The sequence below is a fragment of the Ammospiza nelsoni genome, chromosome 3, assembly GCF_027579445.1.
Source record: "Ammospiza nelsoni isolate bAmmNel1 chromosome 3, bAmmNel1.pri, whole genome shotgun sequence".
Taxonomy (NCBI): Eukaryota; Metazoa; Chordata; class Aves; order Passeriformes; family Passerellidae; genus Ammospiza; species Ammospiza nelsoni.
The window spans coordinates 24307893-24326811 of record NC_080635.1 but is presented as its reverse complement, the minus strand read 5'-3'; the positions used below and the strand labels follow the sequence as shown (position 1 = coordinate 24326811).

At 38.2% G+C, this 18919-nt stretch overlaps 1 protein-coding gene across 7 annotated transcripts in view; it reads right to left on the bottom strand.

The window, feature by feature from the left end:
• Positions 1 to 7128: 7128 nt before the first annotated feature.
• Positions 7129 to 18919, bottom strand: part of BICRAL (BICRA like chromatin remodeling complex associated protein) — a 45854-nt gene continuing 34063 nt past the window's right edge. For 6 of the 7 annotated variants that reach the window (XM_059469443.1, XM_059469444.1, XM_059469441.1 and 3 more), the window contains 7 exons: positions 17530 to 17629; positions 16193 to 16290; positions 14312 to 14373; positions 14057 to 14202; positions 13810 to 13904; positions 12512 to 12614; positions 9935 to 11715 (listed from right to left, as the gene is read on the bottom strand). In XM_059469443.1, the coding sequence (XP_059325426.1) occupies positions 10913 to 11715; positions 12512 to 12614; positions 13810 to 13904; positions 14057 to 14202; positions 14312 to 14373; positions 16193 to 16290; positions 17530 to 17629 (1407 nt within the window). In that variant the 3' untranslated portion in view covers positions 9935 to 10912. Of the gene's footprint in view, positions 7386 to 9934; positions 11716 to 12511; positions 12615 to 13809; positions 13905 to 14056; positions 14203 to 14311; positions 14374 to 16192; positions 16291 to 17529; positions 17630 to 18919 lie in introns of those variants that run through there. The other variant, XM_059469445.1, reaches the window with a different exon arrangement.

Sequence of the window (18919 nt, the reverse complement as noted above, 5' to 3'; positions counted from 1 at the left end):
GCAGCACAGCAAATCTCAGAGAACCAGATTTACCCACCAGCCCTGGCTGTATGACCACAGACAAGCAGCACAGCAAATCTCAGAGAAGCTGGTTCATCCACGAGCCCTGGCTGAATGACCACGAACAGGCAGCACAGCAAATCTCAGAGAAGCTGTTTTATCCACCAAATCTCAGAGAAGCTGGGTTACCCACCAGCCCTGGCTGTATGACCACAGACAAGCAGCACAGCAAATCTCAGAGAAGCTGGGTTACCCACCAGCCCTGGCTGTGTGACCGCGGACAGGCAGCACACAGCTGTGGCACCAGCTTCTCCCGTCACACTCGGCATGCTCCACGCTCGGACAGGGCTCTCAGGCACATCCTTGGGGATGCCCTGTGCAGGACCACGAGTTGGATTTCACCGATCTTGTGAGTCCCTTCCAACTCAGCACATTCCTGTGCAGCCCTTCAAGACCTCCTGGTGAATCACGACTCTGAAGTCCCCGTTATGGTTTTTAGAGGAGGAAGCGAGCAAGGAACGCTTCCGAGCCCTTCCCTGGGTGCTCCCTCCTGGAGCGGGGCTGTGGTGCTGGGAGAGGAGCGCAGCCGGAGCCCTGCGCCGCCCCGCAGCCCCAAGCACAAGCCGCTTCCTCCACCTCGTGGAGAATCGTGAGAATGATCTGCAAACCACAGACTCCAAAATTTGATTAAATACACAATATTTTTTAAAAAATCTTTCCCGGGCCCAGAGTGTTCTAGAATTTTTGGAAAGAGTTTCCTGTTCCATCTGATCTATCATAAGTGGTTAAAATCTTCCCTTTTTCCATTAGTGAAAAACATCATTAAATAAACAAGAGTTTTAGAGAAGCAACTTAGCGATCACTACTGAGAAGAAATAGTCAGATCTTAAGCTACTTGGAAAGTTATAACATTTATGAATCGCTCCATCATTAGAAAGTGGGGACAATCTCTTCAGTCAGGGTGAGTTTCTTCATCTCACTGTACTCAAAAGTTTGTACCAGTAAATATTATTGTTACTACACAAGACAACAACTCTGTTACTTCTATTTTGGAACTGATACATTCTTAATAAAAGTGGGTTTATTTCATTGGTGCTTATCTTTGTTTCATCAGCTGTCTTATTCTCCTTTATGTCAAGTTTACATGACAGTATCAGATTAATCTTCTCCTGATCAGCCCATTTGTCAGGTTCTACTTTACTTGATACCTTAAAAAACTGTTTTTGTGGATTTAAAATTTCCCTTATCTCAATTCTACTTTTGCTGGGTTTTTGTTTGTTTGTTTAGGTTGTTTTGGGGGCGGGGCTTAGGGGGGTAGATGGGGCTTTTGGGCTGGGCTTTTTTTTTGTGTAAGAGTAATTAACACTTCCTTCAAATATATTTTGATAGAATTTAAATATCACCAGTTTTCCTGGTATATCCTTGCTTTCATTTCCTCAAATTTTGTTCGCTCTTTGCTCACTTACCTAACAGAGATGTTTTGATTGAAGTATCCACAATGACACCCACCCCAACACAAAGTACAGGACCACACATCTGAACTAACCCAATGTATTCACTGTGTGCTAATTGCATTGCAAGCAGCAGTGAAATTAGGTTTTAAAATCAACGCTCCATTAAGACAGCTGGAAGAAATTCACACTTTGCTGTGCTATTGTGTCTGTCTGCCTACAGAATCTATACATACTATTCTTTCTGAAAGGTAGTCAAAATGTAGAATAAAAATGCTCTGCAGGGCAAATTTCAGCTTTAACGCAGATTTTAGTGTTTACCAGCCCTCCATTCCTTCTTCCTTCTCCTGAGGGGAAAAAAAGGAAAGTTGAAAAACCTCAACAAAACAAATCAAACCCCACACTCCCAAAAGCTCTTTATCCAGAGATCCCAGTGATTTCAGCCTAAACCCACTCACCTGAGGGCAAAAGAGGTCAGAGCCCTGTGCTAGGCTCAGTGCTGCCAGGGCAGCTCTGACATCCACACCCAGCCAGTGCTGCATGTCCCTGGTTTGTGAGGGCTCTGTCCCGGAGGGTCCTTCCATTCCCGCATGCAAGAGAGGAAACAGGAGTGCACAATCCCAAATACAAATTTTAGCAAGTACATGTCCCCAAAGCCTCTGCCCCTGTAAATGGCTGTTACCAATTACCAGGGCCAGCAACACTTTCACTGCCACCTTCACGGGCAGCAGCTCCCAGCTGGATTTACCCTTTTCCCTGCTGTGGCTGCTCCCTGCCCAGCCAGCTGCATGGCACATTGCCCCCTGGCTGCATCCACCACACCACAAAGGCACTAAATAAGTAATCGTGTTTTTATCACAAGGGACACATTCCAAAGGACAGAAGCAGCAGAGGCTCAAGTGTCTGCACAAGGACTGGCTAAGTTTGCCATCTGTGCTCAGAGAGCAGCTGCCAGCTCTGCTGTCACCATGAGCTGAAGGGAGAGATTGAGACTGGAGGAGGGAGCTGGCAGCTACTGCAGCAGTGGGTAACAGACCAGGCAAAACAGATTGTGGATGAGGATGGACATAGAATATTTTTAACAGTGAAAAGAGACAAGACATGTTAAAATGAAGAGCATTCACTGCATGCAGTGAACATTTTCTGAATGACTGCCTGGAGTTAGAGCTACAGCATGTAGGAGACTCCCCAGCAGAGCATCTGTAGCTGCTGGTGTTTGGTGAATGTTCAGTCACAAGACAGCTCTGCTGAAGATGATGCCTACTTTTCTGACAGTTGTTATTTTCTGTAAAATACTAACCATTTGACTGGTAACAATCTTTGAACATCTTTCTCACAGTAAATTCTCTTTCTAAGTCATAAAAAGCAAAAATTAATGCATTTTTCAATACATACCATCATTTGTTTATTTGCACAGAACCAGAAGTTACTGAGCTACCTCTGGAATGGACAAATAGAGCTGCATATTCTGCTTTCCACCCTGCTTCTCATTTTTAAACCTCTTATAGAACATTGTCAAAGCTCCTGCAATCTTGTTAAGTAAATGAGGGGACAAAGGAAGCAAGTGAAAATACTATTTTTTCTGTTCTTAAAATCAATAGACCTTTAACAATTTACATCTGCTCCGTCTCCTCTTCCTCTCCATACATACAATACTGGATTTCAAGTACCATCACTTGTGTGATCCCATAAAGTTCAATTGAAAACTGTAGCCAGTACTGCACACTTAAATAACCTTTCTCCACAATGTTAACTGAATATTATTAGCATAGAGTTGTTAAGAATTAATAGGATGACTGGAGGTCAACTTGTCTAAGGCTCCTGCTCATGCAGGGTCACCTGGAGCATGTTTCCCAGCACAGTGTCCACATGACAGTACTTCAGGATTTCCACAGCACTGCTTGATCTCCTTAGTCAATCACTCCATCAGACATGTCTTAAATTGCCTCATTTCTTCCCTAGGCTTATAGTTTTCAGTAGGTGCTTTTGATGAAGGGAGGAGGATTGTTTCAACGCCCTCAGAGACTGTTGGCTGCACCACTACAGACAGAGGAATAAATACAGTCTGTCTATAAAGATTAAAAGGATGATTACTGCAGCACAAAAAAAGTCTGTGTGAAAGACCAACTGGCTCGATGCTGTGTAAGAGAAATAATATCTGGGGGGGCAAGTCTTCACAATGAGTCTTGGTTACATCTGTGTAACATTAAAACTTCCTCTCATTACTCAGAGCCCACCAGAACCACCCCTTTTGGTGCAATTATTGAAGACCTTCTACAGCTGACCAAGCCCTTTACAAACTTGCCAAGCAAGCAAAGCCAATTCACAGATTGACACAAATTCACCTCCCCACTGAGGCTGTGAATCACCACATACATTAAACTAAAATTAAACTGATATGACTGTGGATAAATACATTCCTTGCAAATTTTTTTTTCCAGTAGGAAATTGACCCACGTTTGGTTTGAATTAAACTCACTCATTGCACTGAAACAAATAACTAAATGGAAAGATATGAGTCCCTTTGAAGAGAGTGCAAATCGGATTTGGGTGATAATTAGCAGCAGATAATTGAAATCTACTGTTTATTTGCACAGAACCTGATGTTACTGAGCTACCTCTGGAATGGACAAATAGAGCTGCATATTCTGCTTTCCACCCTGCTTCTCATTTCAAAGCTCCTGCAATCTTCTTAAGTAACTGAGGGGACAAAGGAAGCAAGTGAAAATACTCTTTTTTCTGTTCTTAAAATCAACAGACCTGTAACAATTTACATCTGCTCCTTCTCCTCTTCCTCTCCATACACACAACACCACTGGATTTCAAGGTAAATCTTGCTTTTGGATTGCAGTACAAACAAACAGCTCTGTATTTGAGTATAAGGTTCTAAGGCTCCTGGTCACACCATTTGTGGCATGGTTTAATCCCATCTTCAGTCTCAAATTCTTTCAATGAATTCAGAGCCATAAAACTACTAACACCTTCAAGTCTGAAAAAGCATGGCAAATAAAAAAAAAAAATTAAATAAATCCAGTTTTCCCTGCCAACAATAATCTTGCCCTGGAATTTATTTCTACCACCCAGCCAGGTAAGGAAGAAAATACCTTCACTCTGACTGGGGTAAATGCTAAACACATCTGCACGCAAATAGCAGAGGGGGTCTCCTAGCTAGAAGTTTACAAATTGAAGACATAAACCTTAATTCCTCCAAAAGTAACAGAAAATCTATGGAAAATGGGAGAGCATGTAAAAGATGACAATTTTTTGTAGGATTCTGCTTTATCAAAATTCCTCTGAAACAAACCATGCAGCCTCTGATGGAACACTGCTGAAGAAACAGGTCAAAGTGACTTAAGACTAGAACTATCCAGGAATGATTTTTTACTTAGGTGATTAAAATGTGATTGCCAAAGGATAAAACAAAACAAAATCAGAGTGGGGTGGTATCTCCCTTTAAGCTTTAACAAAATCATATGTGTTAATATTTCACTTTAAAAAAAGCAGTTCTCAGCTTCCAGGGAAGTGAGACTTGACCCTCAGACTGGTTGTCACAGGACTAAAACTGCCCTTCTCAATAGAGGAGAGTAACATAATGCATTGTCATAAAGAGAATTCTAATTACCACAGATATGTTGTATGTTGTTTTCACTAAAAATTCAAAATTAATCACATTTAACCTCAGAAAAAAACCCCAGTATAGTAGCAAATAGATTCCATACCTTCCTTACCTCTTTAATAAAGACTTACATTGTCAATGACACTCATTCAGTAGCATGAAAATACCTCCCCCATTCCACAATACTTTGGAACTGACTCAGTTTTCAGTAATGTTCTTGGTCAAATTAACATCAAATCTTGCATATCAGATATGCTCTTTCACAAATGGCTTTCAAACTGTGTCCTCGCAACTGTTAAGACACACAAATCCTCATCTGAGTAAAATATTCACTAAATCCATTCTTCACCCAGGTGCAAAGGCAAAAAGAACAGTGTGTTTAATATTATTATGTTATCTAATATATAAAGAGATACAGTACTGTAAAATTTCCTGTATCTACAATACATCCTGTGTTATTAAAATCAAGTTTAAGTAATTTAAATCTCAGATCCCCAAAACATTCACCCTGCACACACCTACTCACCTTCCTACTCATCTCTTCCAAACTCTGGAGCCTCATCTCCTTCAGTCTCACATGAATTTCCTTCTGGGGACACAAAGGTTTCCAAGTCCCTGTTCCTGAGCACTCAGCAGAGCACCTTCCACAGGCACAGCAGACACTCTATTTGCCCCTGCTAACAGAGGCTTCCAAAATTCCTGATTCATTTTGCCATGAAAGCAACATGAAATTGTTCAACCTCAATAACATTAAATCCATGCATTTTTATGCTGTTGGCCATTTGTCAGCCCCAGATACACACAGCAATGCCTCGCTGTGACATGAGCTATAGCAGGTTTCCAGTGATGGTTACTCTACTCCCTGGGCAGGCCATTCCAGTGATGGACAACCCTTTCAGTGAAGAAATTCCTGTTATATCCAGCCTGGCAGAGATTTGAGGCTTTGTTCTGTCACTAGCTGCCTGGGAGAAGAGGTCAATCTCCACCCTCCATATATATATACACATATATACATATACGTGTGTGTGTGTGTGTGTGTGTGAAAAATACAAAGAGCCTTAAAATTTTGATGCAGCTAACTCCTTCATTTATAGAACACGAGGTAAGATATAAACTGTATAAAAAAATAAAATGGGGTTTATCCTCAGCACACAGCAGGGCAACTTTAAAGGTTTGTTCTTTACACCAAAAATATTGGTTCAGCTGGACACTCTGTGTCCTTTGCAGGTTTTCTCCCCTAGCACAGGAGGCTCCCTCAAGCTTACTTGTTGTTTACCATTGCAACTCATTATTATGCACACTTTTTTCCATGTCCAATATGATGACCAGTTGCAAGATTAGCAGCACTCACAAATGCCACCCCATCAATCACAAATAACTCAGTACACCCACCACTACTCATATGAAATCTGTGCATGCATTGCATCTGTGCACCAGAGCTGCCATGAGCAGATCTTCAACAGACCTTCTTTTCTCCAGTGATTTTCTTCAGCCAAAAGAGAGCTGACCTCTGGTCACAAAGACAATTTCTCCCATTTCTTGAAGCTGTCTTGACAAATGCATTGTTGTGAAACCTTCAAGGAAACGTGTGTATGATTTGAAAGGAAAAATTCAAAGGCTTATTAAAAAAAGAAGGGAGGAATTCCTCTAAGTTTTAAAATTGTTTACACTTACCTTTCCTTGTGCCAATCTGCTCCTGGCTTTTTTTTTCTTCATTCAGATCCTCAAAATGAACAGTGTTTTGACTTTCTTAAATCAGCTATGCATTAACACACACACAAAAATTTTCAGAAATTCTGCCCCATAAGTTGGAATAAACATAACAAGCCCAGGTATAAAAATATTATTGAAAAGCAATAAAAAAAATACACCATAAATTCTTATAAGAAAGATATTCTCAGGTGAAGATACCTGCACAGTAGATTTCACATAAAATGTTGAGCAATACAAAAGGTTTGCCCGGTGATTCCACAGGGAAATGACAAAAACAAAACAAAACAAAAAAAAAAGCCAAGCCCAAGATGCTTAGCCATCCTAACTCAAAAAGATATTAAAATAGCATATAACTGGTTTTATTAATTTTGTTGCTGTCTGAATCCATGTGGGAAGCATTCAAAGGGCATATTTATTTTGTCTCACTGACAAAATAACAAATACTAACCATGAAGATCTCTACCTTTCAACAGTGCAGGCCCTACTCCAAGATGAGAGGCACTGCCCTTCACCACTTCACCAATGCTCCACTTCCACAGCCTCCAAAAACAAAGTGAGGAAGTTCCAGGCATGAGAGCTTTACTAGATCAGTCTCAGCATACTCTCTGAAAAATTCAATCACAGTAAAAAAAGGTTCATCACCCCTCTAATAAAAGTAGGAAGATTCCCTGTAGCACCTGCAATTGCAGCATTGTCTCACAAAACACCCAAACACAGGCATCTATAACCAAATGCAGCTGACATGAGTCAAACCTGCAGTGTGGATGCAGTGACCACTTCATCCAAAAGCCTTCTCATCTTCCATCTCCCTGAGGCACCAGGAAGATGATGCCTCTACCTTGTGAAAATACACCAGAGAAGGAGAGCAAGCAAGAACCTTGCTGTGGCAAGACTCCTAATACCAGTAAGGGAGGACCATTTGCTCTCTTGTAATTTGGAGATTAACATTAGTGAATGTAGTTATAATGCCACATGAACCAAATCCTAGCAGTGTGTATGTTCAGAAAGATGCATAAGGAGCATGGAAAGTTGGCCTACTAAGTATATTACAACAGAGCTGCATCATGAAAAGAAGAGGAGCAAGACTTAAAACTGACACAAATCATCTTTTGGAAATGTGAATATTCAACTTGGTTAAATCAAGACAATCACAGATAGACATTTTTTCCCAAATCTTTGGCTGTATTGCAATGGTTGTTTCAATTTGTAATCTCCAACTAAACATTTCCTATCCATGGATTAACAATATATTTACTGACTTGTGTCTTTTAACAGTATTTATCCAACATAACAAAATAAACTGCAATTTGTTATACTTTTTTTTTTTACAAAACATTTTATAAATATTTTTACAAAATGTATACAAAGCAATTTCAAGTGAGACATACTTTACAAATGAAGGTATTTAAGCAAATAAAGTCCATACCACGCTGACAATAAGTGACACATCCTCTTTAAGTGAAGTCAGTCTGTAAGGCCTCCCTACTCTAACAGATAAATTATACCAAAATCTTCAAAATGAACATAGTTTTCTTAATTGCCAGTTTAAAATTTGTTTTAATATTAGGCAGTATTAAATAACATTGAAATCACAATGCTGATCCAGCAAAATAATGAAAACATGTTTAAAGTCATGCATATTCACAATACTTTGCTGGACTTGAGCCCATATGATTAATAAACTTTTTTTAAGCACCACAAAAATACAATTATTTCATTTACTGCTTCACCACGTACCAGAATTCCTTTAGAATTGAATTCAAAGGAGTGAACAACAGAACATTAACAATCTAAGATCAATCTTACTAGGATTGTTCAAGGGGTTCCTCTCATCAGCAGTTCAGAGAAATGTGTCTGACCAAATCAATCACGATTACTTTTTGCAATTTGTCCTTTTTTATATGCCATTGTCCCCCCTTCCCAATGAGACCCAATAGAAGACACACAACCAGTTATGTATTTGCTGTAGAGAGGCTGGAAACCCCATACCCATTTCGAGGTGGCACAACAAGCAAGGGGACTGATGAATGTGCAACTTCACTTTTTTTTTCCTCAAAAGAAAAATTTAACTAGTTAGCATACAGCTGTGTAACTTACTGCTCTCCTTCCTAAATAGTTCAGAATGATAAATTAATTACACTTCCAAAATGATAAAATATGCATCAGAATACACAGCCATGAGAATATTATTAAATCTAAAAAGGCAATAGGTGAAGACTATCTTGTCAGTTTTGCCAATAAGAAAACAACTAACTGCCTGAGAGTCTACTCTGTGGACACCCAACCAAAAATTTAAAACTGGCAATACTTATTAATATTACATACAACACTTGGGAATGTTGGGTTTTTACAAACATGTACTTTAAAATTGGCACATTTTTTTTAAATGGCAATTAGTAACATATAAAACCAGTACTTCCATTCATGTTGAAGGGGAAATGAATTTTAAGGAAGTTCATCTCTCTCTCATTGCTTTCTAGATTTGGTTTCCTTCAGTGGTCAGACAGTGGACTGCAGCTCAGTACTGAGCTGACTGTAATGTTCTACTATCCCAAGGATCTAATTCTGCTTCCTTCCGTGTCGTTCAGATGGACTGAGTTACACACCAGCAAAACCTTTTGGTTTCTCTCCTGGCAATCTGACAGACAACCACAGCTTGTCACAATGAGCCTCTTACACCGTGAAAATCAAAATCAGCAAGTGTGGAAAAGGGCTGGTAATGTTTCTGAGAAATGGTGGAGAAGTTCTGGGGGAGCACATGAGCATACCTTAGAAACCACAAAAGCTGTATCCTCCTGAGCAGACATATGTACTACACACACGTGACCAACGTCAGCGCGCTTATGCGCACAGAAGCACTCATGACCAAAGTAAACTAGAACAAAGCAGCATGGGCAGCAAAAAAAAGTCATAGATTAAAATAAATAAATAAAATAATAAGATTCTATCTTAACAACATGACAGCAAGCCAAATGCAAACCATGCAATGGTTTCACTTGGCTTTACAATATGAATTAATAATTACATATTTTTTTGATATGTTTAAACAATGGGATTGCTGATCAACTTTGGTCTGTACATATCTTGATAATAATGACTGCTACGGTGGATGATTTAACATTCTCTGACAGCAAAAAGCAAAAAGAATCAAAAATAAACACTGGCCTTTAAATTTACTCAGAGTAAGGCTAACATCCTCTTAAAATATAAGCTACAAATACAGTTTTCAAATCAAAGTGCTTTTGACACTTGGTCTAAAAAAAAACCAAACCAACAAATAAAAAAAAAACATTTATACCACTTCAGAAAGACTCAAGGCTGACTACATCCAATTATAAAATGCAAAATCTTTTCCTCAAGAGATAACATATATATGTATTATATATATAAATTCATGGCTCTATCATGGCCTCATCCTGTACACTTTGCTATTTACTGGCTTCCGTTCTACCATCCTTAGTCAAGCATTTATTACTTCATATCATGCCACTGTGACTAAGATCATATAATATCATCCCACAGACTAAAGTTACCCACTACAAATATATCAAGTACTAGTTTCTGCTCAGAAAGCAATAGAAAAGCACTTAAAGTTTAAATTATGAAGCCTCGTAAACACACTGATGATTTCCTTCCAACTTAAGAATCCTAGAATACAGATTCATTAACAAAGCAAATAATCACTTCTGAATAGAGGTACAGTGGGTTTTCCAGAAAAACTAAAATTTTGATGATTTGTGAAGAGAAGGGTAGGGGAGAATTGTTGCTTCCATCACTCTTTAAAAACATTTTCTTAATAAATATATCCTTTCAAATGACTGTGATTGTCAGTATATTACCGTATTATGTAGGGCCTAACAACCTGCAACCCTGTTACGTTGCAGTACTGCTCAATAATCAAAAGCACTATCATAATAATACTTGAAACAGTAAGGCCCTAACAGACTGCATTCTAACAAGGATTAACTTTACTTGGATATCTCACTGTAACCACAATGAGTATTGCTCTCAAACACAGAACAGAATCTAGTTTAGAAAGGTTAACCTTAAATGCATGTCAGGCTGTACTTGTGGTGTCATTCACATTTGCTTCTGCTAAGAGAAACATAACTTGTCCATGGTACTGTAACTATTAACACTCTAAGATACTATTTACAGCTGCTTCTAAAATAGAGTCAGTTTCTACAACACTTTCACTGTGGTCTGGAATAAATTTTTCCAGGCAGTTCTCTTGTGAAGCGATAGGTGAAAAATTAGGGAACTCTAATTCAACGGAGCCACTACTTGCTGCCTCATTTTGTGGCTGCCTCCCAGCTTTTTTAAGTTCCAAGATGTTTTTAAATGTAGTTTCTAAACTCTTACTGAGCAGTAAGTCTTCCTGGGGTTCATCAGAGCTTTTCCTGTTAGCAGGATGCAAAACCTCATTCTTTGGAGAGCTCCTCAGAGTTTTGTCTTGAAGTGAATTATTACACGTTACCTTGGAGAAAGATTGAACTGCATTCCTTGATATTTTATTGTGTGTTCCATGACTGCCTCTTGACACTATTTTTGACAAGTCTTCAGAACTCGAAGAATTCTCAGTGGACTTGGCAAGATCTTTCCCACTCATCCTTTCTTCAGAAAGGGCCACATATTGGCTCTCAGAAGAACAATTAGCTTTTTCAAACTTTAAAGCTTTAGTGAGGCTCTCGGATTTTTTAGTAGAAGCTTTTCCTTCTTGTGGTGTCAGAATGTTGTTAGGCACTATAGGAAGTTTACTGTGATTTGTGGAGTCTGCTGAGCTGGATTTTGGTCGGTCTCTGGCTTGGGTTTTGGTGGTTTGACTTCGAGAAGGTAATGTTTTGCTAGACTGATGGTCACTTTTGCTGGACTGAGCTTCTTCGGCTGCTTTCTCAAATTGTTTGGCAGAACAACAAAAATCGGCCTGATAACCATCTGAAAATTAAGTAGCAACATTTTACTAAAATCAGCTGCACATCCAAATAACTGACAACACAGTTTCTGTGTACTGAAATTCAAATAACATCCACAGCTTACAGATCTGGGTCTTTAAGAGATGTTCATATGCTTATGCGTTCTGCTGCATACAGTGCAGGAGATTAGCACTAAATTAATCAGCACACTGCTCACGCATGTGCGCTGTAAAACCAGATTAAGGGCACTTCCCAGCATTCTAAATATGCAAATATGGTCTCTGAAGATTAATACTTTCTACAACACAACCTGTGAATATCTTTTAAAATATGCAGATCATGCAGAACCTTTAAACAAATCGTAACTGTAATCATACACAATTAACGTGCTTCCAGGTGCTATGTTTAACAACATCCCAGTTAAAAACAGTGCCATTTAAATGGCCATGGCACTCCAAGAGAAACACTTCATTAAGATGAACAAGAGTGTTCATGCTTCAAACAGTGCTGGTCTTTCTGGCTGCAAGTAAACTCAGATTCTTCCCTGCTAGGATGGAGGAACTATAGAAGTCATGACTGTTGTCAAAAGAAACTTGAACATTTCTCTGCCAAACAGATAACTCTTTTTTTTCCCCCACAAATAACTGCTTCAACCCTACAATGTCTCTGGATTGTTCAATTCTGGAGTTATAAAAGGTTATCTTGCAAATGCTAATTCAGTATTTCACTAACTGGAATCCACAGCAATCACTGCCTCACTGTGGCCACAACTATTTTTAAACACTCCACACTTTATTTTGAAGTTAAGCATTGCTTACCAGGATCCACAAGTGCAAGACGCTTTTCCCGGGTCAGAGATGCTCTTTCCTCCTGGTTAAACATCCTATCAATCATAACCATTTCTGCAGAGGGATTTATCCGCTGGAGGAAAAGGGAAAACACAACCCATCTCTAGAGTGACTCATATGTTGGTATCAAATCAAAACATCGACAGCTTAGTTAAATTTCAGAGAAAAGAAACTTCCTTTACTATGTATTTGCAAAGAACATTCACAATTCAACAATCCTGTCTCTGACCCAACCACTACTGAAACTCAGTCATGAAGTATTACTCACATTGTACTGCAAATTTTATTTGGGAAAGACTTTAAAAAAGAGAATTGCTATTCCAGTTGTATGAGTTGTACTTTTTAAGGACTGAGTATGCTTACTATTGTATACCACAATTTTTAAAATTCATACAGTATCCTTCTCTTTTAGGGGATCAACCAGCAAAAATCTTGAACTGGGACCATCCTGTCATCTTCCCTGCACTTCTCTCCTATCCTTGTAACTAGCTGGTCAGAGCTACATTTTACTGACAATGCCTTCAAGCCACTTTGATTCATCCATCACAGAAAATGGTCACTGCACTAGGCCATAACACAGACAACTAGTTTCAAACCTGAATGCTATGTGAAACAAACTTTTCAAAATTACTAAATGGGATTTGCCATACAACATACCAGATGCTAAAAGAACAAATCTCAACCTCCATCCTCTCTTTGCATCTGCAAATACTTGCAAATATTTAATGGTTAGGATCTATTACAATGCAACTGCTAGTTGTAGAATCATATTAATTCTAACAGTTGTATTATGTATCCCTGTCTCTAAATATCTAAATGCCTATTACACTCAAATTCAAAACTTTTCCAGGTATGAAAACTAGCATATCTGAGGTCACAATGGCATTTCCTGATCCTTGTAAAACACATTCCTTAACTTTGTCCGTTTTATTTTGCCTCATACCTGGGATTGTGAAAGCACTTTAATCAGAAGCACTTCTGATGAAGTTCCACCTAGCTTTTAAGGACAATGATTTCCTAAACTGTAATATGATTTGGCTCTAATTATAATATGGCTGGAGGCCTCGGAATGGACAACATCAACACTACTTCAGGTTCCATCATCCACAGAAACACACAGAAATCACCCTCCTGACTATCACAGCCTGTTCAGTGTAAGAGCAAAGCAGAAGCAGAGAACAGAAGTTCATGCACCTGTTCTGTAGACTTTGTTTCAACAAATTTAATCCCATCCCTTAAACAAAGTGTACCTGGGTTCTACACCTTACCATTGCATCTTCTATAAGCAAACATCTGTATTTGTTCAGCATAGCCTGTGTCCTCTTCAGAAGTTGTGTAGCAACAGATTCAAATTCACTGTCCACTAGAAAGACAAAGTACACTTTCAAACACTGTTCTTCAATAACCTGTACAAATTTTAAAATAATCCTTTTCTTATTGCTCGAATTTACATTAAGAATTCTCTCAATACAAACTGATTACAAACTTACTGCCAAATTTGAAAAAGAAAATTACCTTTTCTTAAATCTTCTTCTGTTGGCAGCGATCCCTGGCACACATGGTAAGAAAGGAGTCTCTGAACTGCATCATTTAATGATCTGAACCGACTTTTATCTGGTGTCACAGCATGTACCTGATCCTTCTGTAATTGCTGCAGAATACTAGAAAAAAATTAATGGTATATACTTAACGTACTGTACAGAATTTTTACACTGACAAAAGTAAAAATTAAGGTTTCTGCAACAAAATTAAAACGAAATAGTGACTTACAAAGCTCCTTTAGTTAACTGTTTAGCAGCAGGCCTTTTCTGTCCAACTAAATGACCATCGACCTACGTTCAAAATAAAAGACAAATTACAATACAGCCCCTCATTTGCAAAACCTAAGTTTCAGGAGTTGTTTCTGTCAATTAGGTACCATCACCAATACTAACTGTAACCACCACATAAGTATAAACACTTTCAACTATCTCCTGTTTTCACAGGGCACTGTGTACCCACAAAATAGGGAAGTGACATAAACCAAAGGTCTGAAATGCTGTTTGTAGACAAATTCCACTGTTTTGCATTACACATACTTCACTAAGAAAGAGAAGATCAAAGTTAGCAGGTACAAAGAAGGAAAGATACAACTAAAAACTTTTACAAACAAATCTGCTCATACAAACCCTCTCTGCATTTCTCAGAAGATGTCATCTTGCCTGACATTAATGGATTAGAGTATCTATGAGGAAAGCAGGCTAAGGTTGGGCACTTCAATTCTCAAAAGCCACAGTGGATGGGGGGATTGTAAAAGTCATTCTAGGAATTCTATTTCAGTGTCAATGCTACAGATATGCCCATCAGGTAGCAATCCAAGTCATTTTTTCCTTTGCTTAGACATTTAATGAAATCAAGATTTTCCTGGGAACACTCTCCTAAGACCAGAGGCTCTCTGAGGGGGTAAAGATTCATGGCAGAGACACTGGAAGAATATTTGCCTCAAAAAGCCTCCAACTTCAGATCACAAAAAGTAATCACCACCAAGCAGAATGAACATCTGACCAACTATTACACATCCAGGCTGACCTCCTAACTGAGCACTATTGTACCTTCTGTTCTACCTGTACATCAATAAGACATAGAAAAACATTCCTGTCCTACTGCATTGACAAATACATTTACTAACAAAAATTTTAAGTCAGATCCTCTCCAAAAAAAAGTCATTTTGGACAGTGTTTTGTACATACTTGCATTATGTGGGAGAACTTTTGATGGTAAAAGAAGAAGACTGCAGTAAGGAATAAAACAGACAAAGACCACGTGGAACTGTTGTGCTGCTTCTCACAAACCACTGTCTCCCAATCAGCCAGAGAACAGCTGAGTTTGTAAGAAATAATGAGAAGAGTATGTCGAACTATTGGCCAACTCAATGAAGAATTGCTATGTCATACAAAATTATCTTCAGGGAACAGTACAGTCAGACTCCACTTAATGAACTAAATCTCAAAGCAGCATTCAGTGTATCAATTTGCAAAATAATCAACATTTACTATGCCAAGGTAGAATTTGTCAAGTTTGAAGGAGTTCATATACTCTACAAATAAACCTACAATGATTCTTGTTTGTTTACTCATTACCTCCCCTCACCCCAGTGGAGAAGAGAATCAGGAAAAAGTAAACCTCATGGGCTGAAAAGAACAGTTTAAAAACAGAAACAAAATAAAACAATATAATAATGATAGTTATTACAAAGTTGTAATGAAAAAGAGCAAAAGGGGGAATTAAATCCAGGAGAAACAAGTGATGCCCAAATCAATTGCCCAGCACCCTCTGAACAATGCCCACCCCATTCCTGAGCAGCCATCAGGGGCTCACAGGCAATTAGTTCGTACATTTCCACCCAGAACACCACGGGATGTTCCAGAGAATGGGACACTCCTCTGGCAGTTTGGGCCAGCTGTCCTGTGTGCCCTGGCACAGCATGGGGCACTGGAAAGGCTGTGACTTGCAGAGTAAGCACTGCCCAATAACTAAAACACTGGTGTGTTACCAACGTTATCCACAGCCAAATCCAAAACTCAGCACTGTACCACCTACTAAGATGAAAATTAGCTCTATCCCAGAAAAAAACAGGAAGACAGGGAAACATATAAATAGAGGTGTTCTTACCTGTATACTCTGCTGAACTGATGATGATCCTATCACTTTTTCTTGTGGCTGTGCTGTTCCTAGAGATTGTTGTATGATTTTTCCTCCAGAGTCCTGTCCTATAAAAAAAAAGTTGAAAAGATTCTTGTCATCCTAAGCAAGAGGGGAATAATTTTGTATCCCTATCCTGATCATTTCACCTGAGTTTCTAGGAAAGCTCTATCTTATGCTTAAAAGCACTAGTGCAACTATCCTGTGGAGAAACCAGCTCATAAAAATTAAACAGGATTGATATTTTGCCTGAAAACAATAAAAATCCTCAGATATAAATCACACCATGGTACTGCAACATAAGAAGAAATTCAAGTGCTGTAAGTTTAGTGTCCCAACAATTTACCTAAAATCATACAGTAAATTTTAGCAAACTTTTCAATACCAATCCTCCCTCAAGTGATTACCCAAATTTTTCTAGAGCTCCTGGAAGTACTCTTGCAGGACAACAAGCACATTTCTTCCCCTAGATTTTTTTAGTTAGGCAGACTTCCTCCAATTGCCTTGCTTCATAATCCAAACAGCATCTTATCAGTCGTGCTACCTTACAACCAAAACAAGTAAGAGTTTATTGAGTTTTATTTCCCCAAAGACACCCAGCATACTGTGCAGATTGTACAGAATTGCCTGGACAGCTTATACATAACAGTACACAAGGGGGGGGAAAAAAAAGCAAGGCAGAGTATAGGACCTTATTCAAAAGGTTACTTATGTACACAGAGAACAGGAAAGTTACTGCATTTTTCTGCTTGCCTTGATTGTACTGGTTTTGTTCTTTCAGTAGCATGGTGCTGCTTGAAAAGCTGCTGTTTTGCCATGAACAATGCATGAACTATTCTAACTGAAAGGGACCCATTCAAGAATAAAGTGAGTGATGACAGCCTGCACATAACCTTTTAATACCTATCTCTGTAACTGAAGCAGCCACCACATTCAACATTCTAGAACTTGCATGGAATTCTAGCAGATGCCTATTTTGAAAATTGAATATTTCTATTTTCCTAAGCTGAAAAAAAAAAAGAAAAATGAAAGAAGGTATAATTTTGGATTTTATAGAGGAGAGAAATAATTGCTAATTGCGGAGATTCAACTCTTCTCTCTACAAAATGAAGTGCCATGGTTGAGAAAAATTAAAGCACACATTCAATACTGAAAAATATAGCTTCAATTCTTCTAAAAATAAAATTCTAACAACCTTTAGAACTCTATAAGCATGAGGCATCTATGTAAGTCTGACACACTGAAGTAGAATGAGTCTCGGTTGCTGCAGAAAATTAAGAAATTATGTTAAAAAGACCTTAGTTGACCTGATAGTGTGTTGCTCAGAAGATTTGTTAGCTGAGGCTGCCTCAAATTGTCCTGTGTCTTTGATGCAGAAACTGGTGATGTCTGGTTCACAGCCTTTTTCTGTGGCACATACATAAAATAAAGAACAATTTTTTTAAAAATCACAGTGAAATATTTACTGAAAGCTTTAAGAAAAACAAGGAAAAGGCACCTAAATTTCATCTCCATGTATACTTTTTTAACTTCAAACTCATCAGTGGTGAAATTTCACACATCTCAATCCCTCCAAGTTCAAGAACTTTATAAAGTAAATCAGAGGGGAACAGAAATTACACTAACAGCACAAATACATACCAGTTGCATTCTACAAGATCACTCATTTCCCACTACAAGTGGCCCTCAGAAAACACAGCTTCTCACAGTTCCAAAACTGCAACATGATGAAGTTGCTTCTCCAACCAAAAAAAAACTCACAGTGGAACAAACCCTCCACTGCTTAGCAAGTGAGTGATACATGGTTTAGTATATAAAGTACAATGTTTAAAAGTACAAATAAACTAAAAAGATTCTGGCAAATAGTGCCATTTGTTCTCTAAAAGTTCCCAATTACAGCTCTGAATTCCAGCACAAGAACAAAATGATCTTTTATAGCAATAAGAAATAATCTGCTTCTATAACTGCTGAAACTCACTGACCCAGCACATGACCTGCAAATAGGAAGATGCAGACACAAGAAGAGAAATCAGACAGGCCTCAAGTTACTCATCTGCAAATAAAATGTTACAACCTGAACCAGAATCTTGGCAAAGATTACAAATGTGTTTCTACAACATGTTCATAACTGATTTTTTAAATAATGCACATTATTTTCTAAGACATTGTTTCACTGCAGATTTGGGTTTGGTTAAAAAAAATCCATCAGGCCTTTGGAAAAAGAAAGATCTAAGTAAAAGAGAAAAGAGAAAGATCTAATCAGTGCAAATGCATTCTGAGAGATTGACCAGTATTTCAAAATTACCAATTAAAAAAAAAGTTTAAAAAGTGACAGAAATTGAATAGCTTGTTGATAATTGTGTGAAAAGTCACTGAGTTAAAATTAGCTCTGTAACTTTATGAATTTTTTTCCTTTTAAACTTTTGACTGCTTATAAGTTTGCTTATGAAAACAGAAAAATCTGAGTTGAATATATACTGCAAGTGTATCTACTGGACAAAATAAACAACATCAAACCTTAAAAGTGAATTCTGAATTTTTTTTTTACGTACTAGCTTGACTTCTTAGAGGATTATTTTTAATGTTATACTTTTACAAACTGCTTTAAAAGGTATTTATTTTTAAGGATTCTAAGAAGCATTTCCTGTCTTTGCATCAAATTTGAAAGCTTCCAACTTCTGCAGAAACACATAACAA